The 19,066-nt window shown below is 35.7% G+C and overlaps 1 protein-coding gene across 2 annotated transcripts in view; it reads left to right on the top strand.

Annotated features, from left to right (window-relative positions):
• IL1RAP (interleukin 1 receptor accessory protein) overlaps window positions 1-19,066 on the top strand; it is a gene marked incomplete at its 3' end in the record, with an annotated part of 132,398 nt that overhangs the window by 82,848 nt on the left and 30,484 nt on the right. For both annotated transcript variants that reach the window (XM_082625580.1, XM_082625581.1), the window contains exons 3-5: window positions 1,614-1,899; window positions 5,697-5,883; window positions 17,230-17,395. In XM_082625580.1, coding sequence (XP_082481706.1) covers window positions 1,614-1,899; window positions 5,697-5,883; window positions 17,230-17,395 — 639 coding nt within the window. The remainder of the gene's footprint in view (window positions 1-1,613; window positions 1,900-5,696; window positions 5,884-17,229; window positions 17,396-19,066) is intronic.

The following is a 19,066-nucleotide window of genomic DNA, read 5'->3' as shown; positions in this document are numbered from 1 at the left end:
GTTTTAGTGGAATTTCATAATGGAGTGAAATTGGATGCATGTATTCAATCTGACATGTTTAACTGAAAAAACTATGGTTATAACTTGCTGTAAACTGAAGGAGCTAATTCTGCAACTATGCAGTTTTAATGAAAATATATTTAAAGAACGTTATGATAGATGTTTAATAAAAATATTTTATTATCAATTTCTATTAATGTGAAAACACTTTGATCTTTCCAGTTCTTTCTTGTGTATTGGATTTTAAAACATGTTTCTGAATGAAGCATAGAAATTGTAAACAATGGGAATTTGTTGATTCTTGGAAAAGTCAGTTTGTTAGATTTCCCAGAGGTCTATTATTTACTTAGAAATGTATTACTTACTTACAAAACATTTTGCAAGTCATAAAGCTTCAAATTCTTTGCTTTTATTAAAATTAAAGTAGTCACTAATTTAGTTGTTCTGTTAGCTATCTGCTTATGCCCAAAACGTTGCCTAGCAAACAATCATAAACTTCATTTAATTTATTACACATGTATTATTGCTCATGAGTCTATAGGTTTTCCGGGTGGTTCTGGTGACATAAGCTCAGATCAGCTGATATAGGCTGAGCTTGCTCTTACGTCTTTGGTCAGCTGTAGAGAGGTCTGACAGCTGTGCTTCTGGAGGGTGCAGCTGTCAACAAGGGTGCCTCAGCTCTACTACATGTGGTCTCTCTCTTATTTACTAGGAAGCTTTCTTGTGTATTCTAGTCAGTTTGGCTGTCTAATCTAATACCAGTGGACACACATGACTAATCCAAATTGATATGTGCAGTAAGTGTAAAATACACTGAATTTTGAAGAGTTATTACAAAAAAAGAATATAGGGGCTTCCCTGGTGGCACAGTGGTTGAGAGTCCGCCTGCCGATGCAGGGGACGTGGGTTCGTGCCCCGGTCTGGGAAGATCCCACATGCCGCGGAGCGGCTGGGCCCATGAGCCGTGGCAGCTGAGCCTGCGCGTCTGGAGCCTGTGCTCTGCAACGGGAGAGGCCACAGCAGTGAGAGGCTCGCGTACCGCAAAAACAAAACAAAACAAAAAAATGAATATAAGTATAAAATAGCTTATCAATATTTGGGATGTTTTGGATATATCTAGTTTAACAAAATACATTATAAAAATTAATTTTACCTGCTTTTTATTTCTTTAATGTGGCAACTAGGACACCTAACATTAACTATGTAGCTTGGATTTTATTGCTATTGGACAGTGAAGACCAGGGGAGAACTGGGAATCTTAGAGGGTTGCCATTTCAGTTACAATTTTCTCCTTAGAATCTCTTTTGTCCCCGGAGGAGTGAAAGAGTACATGCTTTCTTTTCCAGGTGAGATTCTCCCCCATACCTTGTAGGGTTCAACAGGATCAAGCTATCAGATCACACTGTTATCCAATAGATAGTCAAAAGATAATAAATGAATGAGGGGAATTCTCCTCACACCACAGCTGTCTATTACATGCATTTATTAGAAAGAGGCTAATGAATATGACCCGAGAAGAGGGTCCGGAAAATACTGGGGTATCCTAAAGAGAAGGTGTGTTCTCTGGAGATGAGATGACTCCTCTGCCTTTTCTTTCTTTTTGACTGTTCCAGAACGCTGTGATGACTGGGGACTAGATACCATGAGGCAGATCCAAGTGTATGAAGATGAGCCAGCTCGTATCAAGTGCCCACTCTTTGAACACTTCTTGAAATATAACTACAGTACAGCCCATTCAGCAGGCCTTACTCTGATCTGGTATTGGACAAGGCAGGACCGGGACCTTGAGGAGCCGATTAACTTCCGCCTCCCTGAGAACCGCATTAGTAAGGAGAAAGATGTGCTCTGGTTCCGGCCCACACTCCTCAATGACACAGGCAACTATACCTGCATGTTAAGGTAGCCTGACCCTTGTGGTGACTTTCTCTTTTCCCTTTCATTCCTGAACCGTTTTCCAAGCGATGCATGGGCCGTGAAGGTGGGAAGGGGAAGAAGGAAGCATGTAGAGAGATTTACACTTCACCTCATTGGCTTAGCTGAGGTTAGCTGAAAGAGATGTGCAGAGAAAACGGTTGAGCTTCTGAGAACATTCTCAATAAGTGGTTCCTTTTCAAACCTGACATACATCGGGGTTGTCTAGAGGTGGAGGCTTGTTCATTTGTTCCCTTTCCCTGACATGAATCTGCCTCCACGTCTGCCTCACCTGAAGGTATATCCGTGTCCCTGGACAATGAAGACGGCAGGCAGTAGAACCCATTCGTATCTGTTAATCTTGGCAACTTTTTAAGTACCTAGCACAAATAAAGCCTCAGGATGCCGTATAAAGGAAAGAATATCTGAGAGGCATTAAATATACTTAGAACAGGACTTTTCAAACTTTTCCACCAAAATTTCCCTAAAAAGCAAATGAATACCAGATCTCTGGGAATCTAAGAATATAATCCAAAGCACCCTACCATTACTGCAAAATTTCCTTCAAATCCACTTTTTTTTCTAAAAGTTCAATTACATTTTGCATTTTACTTCACAATATACCAGTTTTCCTTTTACAACAGATTAATTTTGTTTTTCCTCTGGAAAAAAAAAAAAACCCTTGAAAAAAGTGAGGGTCCTTCTGAAAAATAACCATTTTAAGGCTTAGTACTTTGGCTACTTTTTTTCCTGAGGTCCCTTTTTAGCTTCCAGGCTTTATTTTATTTTTTAAACTCTCATCTGGGTTGTGAATTTTTTTTTTAAAGATAGTTTCCTACTATTTAATAGTACATTGGCTTTCCTAGGTCTTCCATAACAAAATACCACAGACTGGGTGGCTTAAACAATGGAAATATGTTTTCTCATAATTCTGGAGGCTAGAATTCCAAGATTAAGGTGTCAACAGGGTTGGTTTCATTCATCTCTCCTTGGCTTGTAGATAGACATCTTCTCTCCATGTCTTCACATCATTTGACCCGTGTCTTCTGTGTCCTAATCTCCTCTTCTTATAAGAGCATCAGTTATATTGGATTAAGGCCCACCCATATTACCTCATTTTACCTTAATTACCTCTTTCAAGACCTATCTCCAAATGCAGTCAAATTCTAAGGTATTCAACTTCGACATATGAATTTAGGGTGGGGGACACCATTCAGCCCATAGTGATAGAGCTGGATGACATAACAATAACAGAAGAACATAACAGAATAATAAGTAAGCCCAGACCTTCTTCTGAATGTTCCTTGTCTCTCACGGATGTTATAAGTGTTCTTTGATGGAGAACTATGACTATGTTTTGATAAATTTAAACAATGTTATGATTTAGTGAGAAAGGACTTCTCTATCACAGAAAAAAGCATATTGATCACTGTGGTTTGGGAGTCCCTTGTAACCTCTTCAGTCCCTTCTGAGGCTTTTACCCCTTCTATTTAATTTTGTTGGAGTTAAATCTAGACTGGGATGTGAACTTCCAAGGAGCCTGAAATACTCATGTGTCCATTGTTTATGCCCTAATACAGCTTTGGTATCTATACCCACACAATGAGAAAGCCGGCCTAAATGTTCTTTGAGCTCCTTTTCATCTTTGGCAATTGTTAATCTAGTAACATTTCACACATACACTTTGGCAAATACCTGGGGAAGAGTCATCAATAGCTTTCTGGTTGACCTTGGTCTCTACTATGCATTCTAGTGCTTCAGTATCTCTACTTTTTTTTTTTTTTTCCTTATCAACCCACTACTTCTTTAGAGCTCTCCTCCAAACTTTTCCAGCCTTCTTTTATATTATAGGAACAGGGCTCATGACTGTCTAGGCCTGAGTATACCTTTAGTGTTATTTATCAATTTCCAGATTGCCATCTCTTCAGTTTACCTGTCTGCCTATCTTCTAAAGGAAATTTGAATTAAACTTACATGGTGGCAGTACCAGGATCTTCCCATTGTCCTGTGGTGATTCCTAAACTGAGAATGACCTTAAACTGAACCATGTGAAATCATAGGTCTGATGTCATTAAGAAAATAAAGTTAAGATTAATCCTCTAGGATTCTACTGCTTGTATTCTTGCTTCAGTACCTCTATTAAGATAACATCCAGATTTGACTTATGGAGCTGGAAAAGTCAGTCCATTCATTGTTCATCACTTGATTTTATAGTCAGGAAATGTATCTTATTAAGCTGAAATTTACCTTCTATAACTTCCACCTATAGGGTACTTCTACTTAGAAGACCTTTTGTTATCTGTAGGTAAAGATTGTGCCTGCCACTCTCCCTTTCCACCTTATTACCATTGTCATAAGTCATCTTTAAACACTCTCTCCTCCCATTCTGGGGAGGGTAATGAATTCTCCCACACTTTCCACTGGATTTAGTCTTAATTCATGAGTTATTGAGTATGTAATATGTCTTAAATAGAAATCACAAAAAGGGGTGGACAATGAATGACCCATTTACATATCACCCTAAAAAATCACTTATTTTTATTATCTATACTCCCTTTATTGTTTTCCTATATGTAATACAGTTTTATGTATATTCCATGTATCCAACAAATATTTATTCAGTGCCTACTGAAAGTTTAGGCACTGCACTAGATGCAAGAAATAAAAGAAAACACATATGGTTGTGACTGTTTGAACTATGATAAATTCAATCAAGGAATTGTCCAAGGTGCTGAGAGGATGAGAGTACTAATTTAGATATGGGGTGTGTAGAGAATGACATAGACCTCCGTGTGAAAGGTAGTGTGATAGGAAAAGAAGAACCCTCCAGGCCGATGAAATGACTTACACAAACATTAAAGGTATACAGTTCCCCACCATCTTTTTTTTTTCTTTTTTTAAAGAATTTTTTTTGATGTGGACCATTTTTAAAGTCTTTATTGACTATTTCTTCTGTTTTATATTTTGGTTTTTTGGCCACAAAACACGTGGGATCTTAGCTCCCCAATCAGGGATCAAACCCGCAACCCCTGAACTGGAAGGCAAAGTCTTAATCACTGGACAGCCAGGGAAGTCCCTCCCCAGCCATCTTAACATGTTTTATGTGTTTGTTAGTTTTTTCCTTCATGCTTGATTTTTTTACATATGTGTACAATAACTTTGGATGGCTTTACCATTTTTTTTTTTTTTTTTTTTTTTACAGTCTTCCTTTTCATAGGTTTTTCTACTGATTCCAATATCTTCCTTTCTGATATAGCACAGGATAGGCATTTTTGATCATGTGCTCTCTCTATTCTCACTTTTCCTACATCTATCATGTGAGAAAATCTCCAGAAATAAGATTACAAGGGCAAAGGCTAAGGCTTTTAAAAATGTTTTTGGAAACATATTTAATTTTCCAGAACTCATTTATACCATTATCAACCATGAGTTAATGTGCTGTTCTTACCTGTGCCTTACCTGTACTGAGTGTTATTAAGAATGTTTTAAGGGTAAAATTAAACATTATATATATGAATATACACACACACATACATATGTATGTTTAGGAACATATCTAAAAATCTAAATAGTTTATCAATAGTAGCTAATTGTGTCTGTTTTTATTCTTTTGTGTCAGTTGTTATAGGAAATACCTCCATAACACATTTAATTGTTACATGAACTTAATATATAAATAAAGTCTCAATACACAGCAGTACTTCACTTAGCTCATTTTAATGTATTTGCTGCATCAAAACAAATGCAAATGAGACTGCCCATTCATTGCATATTTTTCTTTTCAGGAACACTACATATTGCAGCAAAGTTGCATTTCCTCTGGAAGTGGTTCAAAAAGATAGCTGCTTCAATTCTCCCATGAAACTTCCAGTGCATAGATTATATTTAGAATATGGTGTTCAGAAGATCACTTGTCCAAACATCGATGGATTTTTTCCTTCTAGTGTCAAGCCAACCATCACTTGGTATATGGTAAGCAAACTAGAGGGCAGTTACCCTCTCTAAAATGACAATGATTATTTGTTGAGTTAATATAGAAACTGAGATTTTTCTCATCATCATTTCCTCCTTAATAACTTTATACAAATCTTTTACTGCTTCCTCACTTTGTACCATTTTAAAGGAAGTGGTGAAGATGCTTTGCCTCAACCCACCATGTCTTAAATTACATTCACTGGACTACCAGAACTACCTTATTTCTATTAACTTCCTGTGAAATACAATTTGAGAAATATTGCCCACTTCTACTCACTGCTGGGTGAAGTCAGAAGCTGCTAATTCATCTGGTGAATTTCATCTCTTTGGTTAATAAGTACTGTATTTTATTATTTGTATGTGTTTTCATGTTTGCCTTCCTTTGTGGGCACAGTCGCTCTGTGGTCTATTACACATCTGAGAGCTTTGGAAAGTATTTAATCAAAATATGAAAGTGTTGGAAGATGACACTTGGGGCAGCAGCATAGTTTTCTAATCTCTTCAAATATCCACCTGAGCCAAAGCCAAAAACTCCTGAAAAACATTTAAAACAAAACTCAGTGACAAGTTATCCATAAGAATCACGTTCAGTAAAATAAGTGAGATAAATCACCAGTACAACCCATATAGAATCAGAGTCTATAGAGAAGGAAGCTGATGGAAATAATATGGCATCTGGCAGGCTCAAGAACAGGAGAAACCCAAAAAAGCCAGTGGGTGAAGCAATTTGAGAATAGCAGCCGAAATTTTGCTCTCTAATAGAGAGTGAGTCCAAGCAGCCTATAGCAAGACATTTTGAAGGAATTGGAATAGTTCTAGTGCCTCGGAACTCTGAAAAACAACCACCCACACTGAGGAAAAACTGCTAGGAGCAGAATCAAAATAAACAGGATCAGAGTAATGTAGACGAAGGAAGGAGAACCTGCTGAGAATGGAGGAGCAGAACAGAGTCAGGAAATATCAAGACTGTAGTTTTGAAGAAGGATCTCTGTGAAATTGGAAAATCCTGCCAAATCCTAAAGCTCAGAAAAACTAGTTTTACATAATAATGAGCAACAAAAAAATCAAGGTAAAATTCCATTCAAAGCTGTAAGAAAAAAGGAGAATAAGAAGCAGAATAAAATTTCTATAGAAGAAAATAAAAGCATTCCAGAACGACCTATTGCAACCTACTGTTTCAAAAATTGGCACAAAGACATTAAGAAGTGATGCAAAATGAGAAAGAATAACAAATAAAAATTAGAAAATTCCAAAAATTATACAGCTCAGTAAAAACTTAGAAGAAAATTAATTATTTCAGAAATAAATCTAAACTAAGAGGAGCAAACAGAAAATAAACACAACAAATAATACCTTAAGATTAAAAGAAAGTGGAATGGAGAAAAATTTTTGATCAAAAATAAATGATGAATAAAAATAAAAAGGTTAGAATGGATATACCAATATCATATAAAGTAGACTCTAAGATGATTAATATTATCAGAGATAGAAATGACTTTTCAGAATAATAAAAGGGTCAACTCATCAGGAAGGCATGAAAATAATAAAAAAGTGTATATGCTTAATAACAGTGCTTCAAAATACATGAAGGAAAAGTTGACAAAATTAAAAGAAGAAATAGACAATTCTACAATCCTAGTTGAAAATTTTAGTATCTGTCTCTGTTTAAGCCATTAATGAAGTGACTTAGGGAGCCAACTTTAAGAGTTTTCCATTGGCCAAGGATGGAAGAATTTAAACTTTAGTAAGGATATTAATTGCAATAGGTTGAATCTCATGAATTAAATTTAAATCCATAAGTTCATAATGCTATTTCAAAATATGGCCACATTTGGATGAGAATAGGAAATAAAAACTTTACTTTGAAAACCGGTAAGTAAAGGTGAAAAAAGCCAAGATTTTATTCTGCCTTTTCTATAAGAAATGTATTGATATATTGAGTAATGACATAGTGCAGGGAAGTGTACTTTTATAAAAGTATATAATCACTTTGCAAACCCCAATGAATTACTAAATCTAAGCATTATGCATCATTGACTGTTAATATCATAAGGAGAGAAACAGCCACTTTTCTTCTGATGAAAGAACACAATATTACCTATAATTGTGCCAAATGGATTCAATCTGAGTCTGATAAAACCTTTGGATCCTGCTGCCATTTTTGCAGGAAATATAGAGAACAGAGGAATGTATTGATCTGCACCATGAGTTTGCAATCAGCAAAATCTAAATTCTGAGACACACTACAGGCCAAATGTCTTGTGTTAGTCAACAGATAAATTGCAAAAAAAGAAAGGCATAGAGTGGGAATGTATAAATTAAAAGAAACGTAAAACATTTAAAACACTAGAGTGGATGAGAATATAGTATCTAAGGACATATATGAGTGATAAAATCGTACATGGAAACAAGGAAGTGACTTCACTATGAAGGTATAGATAGATGCTACTTTGGGGGATAGTAAAGAAGGTGTGATTGACATGGGACATGTGAAAGGCTTTCAAGGGTGACTGGTAATGTTCTATTCCTGGACCTGAGTGGTGGTTTTAAAAGTATTTGCTTTATACTAATTCATTAACTCACACATATGTTTTGAGTGTTTTTCATATATGCTTCATTCTATAGTAAAATGATTAAGAGGAAGGGAGATGATAGGAAAGGAAGGGGAGGTAGAGGAGACTGATTTAAGATATATAACAACCAATTGCAATATATGGACATTAAGTGGATCATGTTTTATTGAAACAAACTATAAAACATGTTATGAGAAAGTCAGGGAAATATGAACACAGACAGAATATTGATGATATCTAAGTTATTATTACTTTTAAAATTATGATAATGGTAATGTAGTTATGTTTTCAGGAGGGGTCTTGTCATTTAGAAGTACACACAGAAATATTTACAAATTAAATTGTATAAAGTCTGTGATTTGCTTTGAAATAATATTGGGTTGCAGTGAGTGGGTATAGGTGAAATAAGACATAGCCTGAATTGGTGCTTTTGACTCTAGATATGGGTACAGGGATCATTGTTTATTCTATGATTGTACTTTTCCATAGTAAAAAGAATTAAAAGAATTAAATTAACAATTTGACATCAATAAGTGTAATATGTCTTCTGGTTAAAAAAATATGTTCATCTATTTATCTGCAGCAAGGTCTCTCGTTTCTAATGAGGTCCTATACACTTTTTCTATATTTTGAATGCTTTATGGTCTGAAAAAATAATTTTACTTTTATACATATTCTATTATTTTTCTCCTCTTTTTCCTCATGTATTCCCTCTGCCTGGAACATCCTCTTTTTCTTCTTTAGGACAAATCAAATTCTACACCTTTGTAAAATGTTCCCTGTACTCTCCAGCTGAAATAAATTTTCCCTCATATACCCTCAATTAGCTATTTATTTGTAACTGTTTCAATGTCACTTTTTACTTCCTTTATTGTTTTATAACCATTTATTCATGCATATATTCAACACATACTTGTTGAAGATCAACTGTATTCAATGCAATATATCTGGGGTCTGGGGAGTACACGGTAATGAATGTGATATATGCCCTCCCCAACATAGTCCCAAAGGATCTCAGTTTAATTCAAACAAATTTATAAATAAGAATTCCTGTTCTTATCAAAAAGAATTCTAAGTTCTACAAGAGTGTCAAAGAGAATGTATTATTGGTTTTAAGAAGAGGGACAGATTTACGTACAGGTATTCTATGAGATTGACTATATCTTGAGGGTAAAGTTATGCCATATCCATCTCTGTATCTCCAATGATTCCCAGACTACTGGTTTTCCTGATTGGGCTGATGTCAGTGCTATTAACCAAGGTATGAAATAGCAGAGGAGGAACAGGTTTGGGGATCAAATAATGTATTTAGATAATGTCATATTGAGTTAGATTTATCTGTGTGACATCTAGGTGGCAGTGACCAATAGGTAGTGGCTACATGTGTATCAGTCTGGAGCTTATAAAAAAAAAATCAAAGCTGGAGACAGAGAATTGGATACATCTATGTGATAGTTAAAGCCCTTAAGAAGACAAAATAAAGTGAGAAGAGAAAAGGGCTAAGATAAAAATCTGGAGAGAATGTTTATGGGGTGAATGAAAGCACAAAGCCTGGAAAGAAGACCAAGAAAAAAAAGTCATGGTGGTAAAATCATCACCATGGCAGATAACCAACAATGTGCAGATGACTAAAGAGGGTAACCAGTAACCAGCCATCCTTTCTATTCTCTGATTATGAAAAGGTTGCTATGGATGTGTGTTATACTGCTTTTAATTTCTTTACGTTTTGGTAATTGACACCTTTACTCCTAAGAGTGCTTCCATATCGGGAACAAAATAAGGGTTCTTGGTAGCTGCATTTTCCTATCACTGTGTAGCAATGCTGCTATTGTTTTTTGCTTTCCACCTTCTACAGTCACTCCCTGCATCCACCAAGGTATTTGACCCTCCTACAGTAGTCCTCTTTCAGTTGTTATCAGCTGAATTCCCTATCTTGACATTGTAGAAATGGTCTCTTTTAGTAATACAAATAACTCTATGGAGTTAAAAGACACATTAATCAGTTCCAGCAAATTTGCTTCCCTGTTAACGGAAGGATGAAAACTGATGAATTGAAAGAAGGAAAAGGAAACTAACATTTCTTGCATCTTACTAGTACAATATATTGTGCTACGTACTTTAAATGTTATCACATGTAACACTCATCACAATCCTTCAAGGTAGATATCATCCTTGTATAGATTAGGAAACAGATGTTTGGAGACATAAACAATAAAAGTTAACATTTATTGAGCACAGTAATTCTTCTAAATGCTTTAATAATGTCACTCATTATCGATATCTCAACGTGAGGTGGACTCTCTTGTTTTCTCTGTTTTTTAGTCAAGGGAACTGAGGTGTAGAGTGGTTGAGTGATTTGTCCAAGATTCAGCACTATGCAATCTGTATCAAGAGCCCAGACTTTTACATTATCTTATATAATTTGCTCAAAATAATCCAGCTAATAATAGGAGAATCTGGAATTTCAGGCCAGTTCTGTGTGGTTCCAAGACATATGCTCTCCAGAAATGGCACAGGAAGGGTGGTCTAGTCTTTACTTCTGGGGGGTAGGGCACTTTGAAGGGCAGAGCAATCTTTGAACACAGATTGGGTTGTAGGCTGGACTGTGGAACATAAGGAAACCTGTGAAAATAGAGCCCTGGAAAATCATAAGGCGCTCAGAAAAGCTGAGATTGGAGGGAACAGAAAATCTAAAATTTGTATTTTAGAATCTTAGGTTAATGGGGCAGGATTGAACTTTCTTCCTCTGCATGTCTTCTCTTCTCTCATCCTGTCTTCTGCACGGCATGGTTTTCTTCATTCAGGGCCCAGAATTCACAGTTCTCTAGTTCAACAATCCTGTGAGTCAAATTGATGTTCAGTAAATGTTTGTTGAGTAAGCCAGGATTTGTAACCAGCCTAGAAAGCAAAACATGGTTTGTAAGTGATTTACTGAATTTCAAATAGCCAGCTTCTAAAAGAACTTCTGGAACACAACATGTATATAAATTGGAGGCTGCCTATTTATTCACATGGTCTTCCAAATATATAGTAGTAATGACACAGGTAAGCATGATCTTGTTTTTTTTTACTATTATTATGAAATGTATTCAAAGAACTGAGCTTTAAAATATGGCAAGCCATCTTAACATTCATATTACTGGACTATTTCTCTTTCTCATTGTTATAATTAGGTATTTGAATTATTTTTCCTAAAGACACTTATAAAAACAAAGTCAGTTTTCCCCTTCTTACTAAGGATCAGAAGGACCACTTTATTGGGTGCTTTGGATGTTACATTTATAGCAGCTGCTGAAATGCTCTCAATTGCTATTTAGCAGAGTAGATATCATTCTGGATATCAGTTTTCAAAAAGCTGGTTGTCCTTGTCCTCAGTGTGATCATTAAAATTGATATTTTACATCCACCTTTAATTTTCAGTGTGAAATTAAGCAGAATTGTACAGGTATTGTTTATAAATCTCTCAGAAAATAGGAAAATCTTTGCTTTCTCTGACAAAGTGCCATCAGGAAAGCACATTTCTAAAACAGTGCCAGGCTTGGCCTTCTTGTTGTCATAGCACATATGGTTGGGAAGTTAGTCCAAGGTCTATCTAATAGACTTTATTTTTAAAGTGCTTGTTTCAATTTGATCTGACAGCTTAGTTTGGTTCTTTATCTCCTCCCTTTTCCTAAAGTCCCTATATAGTGATTTTTAACCTTTGGTATGAAGGAAGTGCGTATCATATTTTCTTTCCAAACTATACATATTTATAAATTTATTTATTTATTTATTTTATTTAGTTTTGGCTGTGTTGGGTCTTCATTTCTGTGCAACGGCTTTCTCTAGTTCCGGCAAGTGGGGGCCACTCTTCATCGCGGTGCGCAGGCCTCTCACTGTCGCGGCCTCTCTTGTTGCGGAGCACAGGCTCCAGACGCGCAGGCTCAGTAGTTGTGGCTCACGGGCCCAGTCGCTCTGCGGTATGTGGGACCTTCCCAGACCAGGGCTTGAACCCATGTCCCCTGCATTGGCAGGCAGACTCTCAACCACTGTGCCACCAGGGAAGCCCTATACATATTTAATTTAATATACATATTTAATTCCATATTTTCTTTCCAAACTATACATATTTAATTATGTATATATGCATATATACACATAGCATTCTACATATAATTTCAGGGCTTCTGGGGACCTAAGATTCATCTTTTAAACTTAAACTCAGTTCAGACATCTGTGAAGCCTTGAGGTTCAGTTAGGCTGAGTGAATCACCCACTCTACATTTTGACAGCACTTAATTTATATCTCATTTTTGTTACTATAATGATTGCATAGCATCTTTGTTACTATAATGATTGCATTTCTCTCTTCTGTACTAAGTAATGACTTCTCTCCTTTGCTTTCCCTTGACTATCAAGTGCATATCACAAAACTGAGCCAATATACTTTGTATTTAGGAATTGATTAAATAATTGAATGAATTAGACTGGAGTAGAAAATTCCATGGAAATAAGGGCCATTTCTGTTTTTACTGGCTACTTACTGTATGCCCAGCTCCTAACACTGTGCCTGACACATAGGGGAGATTTCATAAGTATCTATTGCATAGACACAGTTCTGCTGTGTCTATGCATGACATAGTTCTGCTCATTGAAAGTGACTGATGTATAAAACTCTTATGAGTCTTTGTGAACAAGTGTGGTGTATTTTATAACAACTTAATCTTGGAAGCAAAAATGTCAATAGATATTTCTAACTGTTTTAACCTCATAACTCAATTTAACTCTTTGTATCCTTACTTCCACTTTCCCCACCCATCCTACAACTCACCCATCCCATGTCTTATAAGTCTATATACTCACCCTCTTATTATCATTTGCATACCACATGAGCTTGCAGCTCCATGTCTATGTATTTGCTTCTCTGGTTCAGTTCATATTTTTGATCATGCAACACCAATGTATTGAGCATTTACCATGTGTCCAGTATTGGGCAAGTAGCTGGCTATGCAGATACAGTACTCATCCACCTGCCCGACCACTTTACCCCATAGAAGTAAATTTTCTGGAGAAAGAGATAAGTGAAAAGAGATCATTATGATAAAGTTAGTTAAGTACTAACATGGAGGGCAAAATGCTATAAGAGTGAAGGGAAGTTGTTTACACTTTTTCCTGTCTCTGGAGCGTCTTTCTCCATGTCTGCCCTCCTCCTGAATAACTGTTAATAATCTACACATCCTTTAAGATCCAGTTCAGGTCTTCTTTCTCCATGATGAGTTTCTAAATGTTTTCTGTTTGGTCTTCTTCCTCCACTTCCCCACCCCAGTATGCCTTTCACAGCATTTGTTGCAATCCTCCACTAGACTGCTTATTTACAGGTTAAGAACTGTGTCTTTTCCATCCTTGTGCCTTAACACAGTTCTTTAAAAGTTGTAGGTTTACTGAATGGACATATTTATTCTTATTTAGTCATGCCATCCCCTCACCCCCACCCCGTACCTCACCACATGATTTATTTCCTCTCAAGGATCTCAAAATCATTTCTTATGCTGTTCTTTACCTATATACTGCGGTAAGTTGCCATGGCTACCATTATGTTGTTGAAAAGTTGCTCTCCTATTTAACTTCTCTCTTTTAAATTCAGAATGAGGAACTGATGGCTCAACTAAATGAATGACTTGTCTTCTGGTCAGACAAGTGTTTGCTTCATAGTGGAATCCACTTACTGTTAACCCATTTCTTATATTTGGAAACATGTTTTTATTATTCTTTGGGTATTGAGAGCTTTGTTCATATCTTTTTTTTCCCCCTGGATTCCAAATAAATGATTTTGAAATCATCAAAAAGTTTGCAGGATTTATTTTCAGGAATAGTTTATTATGTTTAAAAATGCCCTTTGTTTCTTAGGCCCATGAAGGGCCTAGAGAAGCAGCTGCTTATAAGACGTAGAGAGAGCTTATCAGATACTACAGACTAAAGTTAATGGGCATTTATAGTTCAACAATGCCCTGAAGCTACCCTTACCACATACATAAACACTTATAATGTAAAATATTTTCTTCATTTCCTTTTCTAACATAAGTCTAATAGCTTTTAATTATTTTTCTTTTTCCTCTTTTGTTTATTTCTTTTTTTTTTTTTTTTAGTTAATTTATTTTTTCATGGTCAGATTTTTCTGAATAGTAGATTAGACCCCAAAGTTTTCCATTACTTTTTATGGAATATTCCTCAATTTGAAATAATTTTCTAGACAAATCAGCTCCAAGAAAAACCTGTCCTCAGCCTACATTTTTATCCTACCTTATGGAAAGAAGAGAAAATCCCAGAGAACCTGACTTACAACACTGACACATAGGTCCAATGATAGTCTTAGGCACATCCAGCCCAAATTTCAAGTTCATCCTCAAGAGTCTGGAATAAGGTGAAGAGAAAGGGGGAGCTGGCAAGAGATCAACACACACCTGTTTTATAACACTTTCCTTGCTATTTAGATGTGTCAGATTCCATTTTTCTGTTAATGATAAGTCCATGAGGGTGGATTCTTTGTTCTCTTCAGTGCTGTACTCTCAGAACCTCAAAAAGTGCCCGGCATGTGGTTTATTGATTAATACTCAAGGGTGAATGAATGAATGAATGAATGAGAAGACTTTGAGTCAGAAGCATTTCTTTATATTTGTAGCACATACTATGACTCCTAAAACGATGTGTTTGAAATAGTTTTTACATAAATGATATTTGGTGAGTAAAAAAAAATTTTTTTTAACATTTTATTAAGAAGTACTGTTGGCAAGTTTAGTATTAATAGCTAACTTCTCATACTGAAAAGTATGCTTTTCCAGTTTACCAATAATTGTAAGAATCAGCCTCATATAAGAGTCACACCACACTATTAACACTGAGGCTGGCCCCAGATAGGTCAGGACCACAGTGTAGTGTGAGACAGTGTCAGGTGGGATTAAGAGCAAGGGCTACAAAACACGTAGATCTAGGTTTAAATTCCAGCTCTGACACTGCTTGGCTCTATGATAATGGCATTCGCTTAACCTTTATAGTCCTTTGTATTTTCATCTATAAAATGGGCAGAAGAGCATTCCAAATTTGCTAAGTTTGGAATAAGGATTGGATGTGATAATGGAGTATACCTAAGCACAGGTCTCAGGATAATTTTTTCAGCCTCAAGTAATGGATGAAAATTGATGTTCATTCTTGGTTAAGAAGCTAGTAAAAGACCTTTACTCAGCTGTGTAAAAAACTGAGTTTTAGCTCTGCACTGTGTTACCTAGAATATCTCTTTATCTATCTCATTTTTTTCCACCTGAAAACTAGGGCATATTTAGTCTGATCTGTCTACTTCACAAGGACTTAAGAACAGCTAAGCTAACACATGAAAGAGGCAAATAGCTTTGAACTGTTTAAATGAAAGATGCCAGAAAAATCAAATAGAGTTCTATAGATAGTCTAAACTCAATTTAAACCAAATCTGACATAAATTTATTATAAGAGTACAGGGCTTTATGGCCTTATACTTTGTAATAACCTTAGAGTATTAAAATATTGGGCTGATGTGACAATTTTCTAGTGTCACTCCTTATCAAAACAGGATAAATTGTATTCAGAAAAATAACTGAGTATATGTCATTGTCCTCTTCATGATCATCTCCATGAATCAAAAGTTTAGCACTATTTCTAAACGATGTTATTTCCTGTGACAAAGAATTACAAAATGTGCCACTTAGTGTAACTGTCATATTTCAAAACACATGCTCCAGGAATTGAAGTAAGAAAACCTCGAGGATAGAAGAATTAAAGTTAAATATGTGAACACGGGAAATTGAAAGTACAACCTGGTAATAGACTCCCAGATTATTAAAGATCAAGAGGACCCAATTATTTTTGACATAGATGAAGTATTGATTTTTAAAAGACAAACACAAGTTTTTCTAAAAGTAAATGTTCAATGCATATTTTTGTCAAATATGATGTATTGATTTTTTTCTTGAAAAGAAAAAAAGTAAAATGATATAGTCAATTAGTGGGGCTGCGAGATCCAAAACAGGATTCTAGTTATGTTGAATGAGATATTTTAAACTCAAAATTTAAAAAAAAAAACATAGTTATATGAAAATATGAGTTGGAGCACAAATAAACTCTTAACTCTTGGTAAGACTCATAAAATATATTTTATTTTTAAATTCTGGAGTCTATACTATTCAACTAAAAAAAATGGGATAAGTAGAAGAAAAACAGAGAAGTTTGGAAATAACTGATACGGTGATTCACAGAATGATCAAGAATGCCAAAACCAGACATCTAAAACAGTGCCTAGTTTGTCAGCATGACTGTATTTCTCAATTAACATAATCAGTGAAAAAATATAGAAAAATGAAAAAAATTGTTCTTTAAGTAGCAGGGTATACATTTACTTAATTTGCCTTAATCATTTTTTGAAACTTCAACCTTGCTTTACTATTAACTTGGAATTCCCAGAATTTGAATACTAGATCTTGAGACAGGAAGCTTGTGCTTTTGAATTCATATTTCAGTTAAGAATGTTAACTTTCCTCTTGCAGAAATGATAATAAAAATTACTGCATTCATTCTTTGCAGAAACATCATCAAATACATGAGCAAAATAGTTTTGTGAAAAGTATAGTTTTGTTTTGTAAAAAGTATAGCCAGCATAGATATTTCTACGTTCTGTGCAAAGTTAGATGTGTATGCATATATTTGTTTGTATACTTTCTATGCATGTATCTAAATAGTAAACATCTTTTCCTTTACTTCTTCTTAGGGCTGTTATAAAATACACAACTTTAACAATGTAATACCCGAAGGCATGAACTTGAGTTTTATCATAGCCATGGTTTCAAATAATGGAGATTACACATGTGTTGTTACGTATCCAGAAAATGGACGTACCTTCCATCTCACAAGGAGTCAGACTGTAAAGGTGGTAGGTAAGCATGATTTGTATTAAGTGTGCACAACAAAATGCAATAATTTTGTTTAGGCTCTTAAGAGTTTATTACAAACAAGTGTGTAAATTCTGAAAGAAAAGAGGGTTATCTTTTATCTTCACTGCACTATTCCCAAGGCCTCAGCAATTCCACATAGATAGTAGGCATTTAACAACTATTGTTCTACTGAATGAATATGTGGATGAATGAAGTAAAGGCAGCTTGGAGAGTGAAAAGAGTGCTGGACATATCTGTGTTCAAATTATACCATTGCCATTTATTAGCACTATGACTTGCCTGTACTCTAGGACTACAACAACCTAACATTTAGTATAGTTCAGAATATTAGAAATAATATACATATTATGCTGATGCATTTCCAGGCAAGCAGTAGAAACTCAATGAATATTAGTTAATACTGTTGTCAAAAAAAGCATTTTACTTGAATTAAGTAAAATATGTCTTTTATGTACTGGAACTTCTATAGCGATTGCTGAAGCTATTTGCTGGAAGTGCTCAACCATTGCTTTCTTTGGGGGTGAGAAACTAGAGAAGTGGAAAGGACAGTGTCTAGGCAGAGTCAACAGACTCCCATCAGACCTAGAAATCAAGAGAACCAGTGTCAGGATAGGTGGCATTTAGCAGAGAGCCCTAAATACTACTGCACCCACTGTGCAGGGCTTCCTGGTGGCGCAGTGGTTGAGAGCCCGCCTGCCAATACAGGGGACGTGGGTTTGAGCCCTGGTCCGGGAAGATCCCACATGCTGCAGAGCAGCTGGGCCCATGCGCCACAGCTGCTGAGCCTGCACTCTGGAGCCCACAAGCCACAACTACTGAGCCCGCGTGCCTAAAGCCCGTGCTCCGCAACAAGAGAAGCAACTGCAATGAGAAGCCTGCACACCACAACGAAAAGTAGCCCCCACTCACTGCAACTAGAGAAAGCCCGCGAGCAGCAATGAGGACCCAGTGCAGCCAAAAGTAAATAAATAAAAATAAATAAATTTATAAAAAAGAAAAAAAAAGAGCATATCAGAGTGAGAGTTTTTCATACCCCATCTTTTAATAGATGGAAACATTGAGTCCCAACAACGGAAACTAACCTGTTTAGAGAAGCTCCCTGAGTTAGTGGAAGAAGTAATTCTAAATCCCAGGCTTCTGACTCTGTGTTTAGGGCTTTTTCTACTAGTCTGACACCAAGTTCAGCACAATTTTTTTTAAAGGGCTTTAACATAGTGCAAATAAAATTCACATCAAACAACTTTGTAATCACTTCTCTTTCTCTGCTTACCTTTGGAATAATGCTGACTTGGGGACGGATTCAGAAGAAAAATCAGACTAAATTTAGAACCTAACATGAATGGACATTGAAAGTCACATGAATAATCTAACCATATATTCCTCTTGGCAATTGTTTCCAATGTATATATACTTCAATGTATTCATTTTTGGAGAGTTGGGAATAGGCATACATGTTCACTTTGACTTATAGAAATAGAAGTTGACAAACACATATGTGAGGAGTGTGTTTCTTATCCAACTCCCAAGTTTGTTTTTTAAAACTGAAGTATTGAGTGCTTATTATATACCAGTAGGATGCTTTAATATGCATTACTTAATTTAATCCACATAATGAACCTGTGAGGTAAATTTAATTACTCTCATCTTAGAGTT

The sequence above is a fragment of the Mesoplodon mirus genome, assembly GCF_964341445.2.
Source record: "Mesoplodon mirus genome assembly, chromosome: 6".
Lineage (NCBI taxonomy): Eukaryota > Metazoa > Chordata > Mammalia > Artiodactyla > Ziphiidae > Mesoplodon > Mesoplodon mirus.
This window is presented reverse-complemented; position numbering and strand designations above follow the sequence as displayed.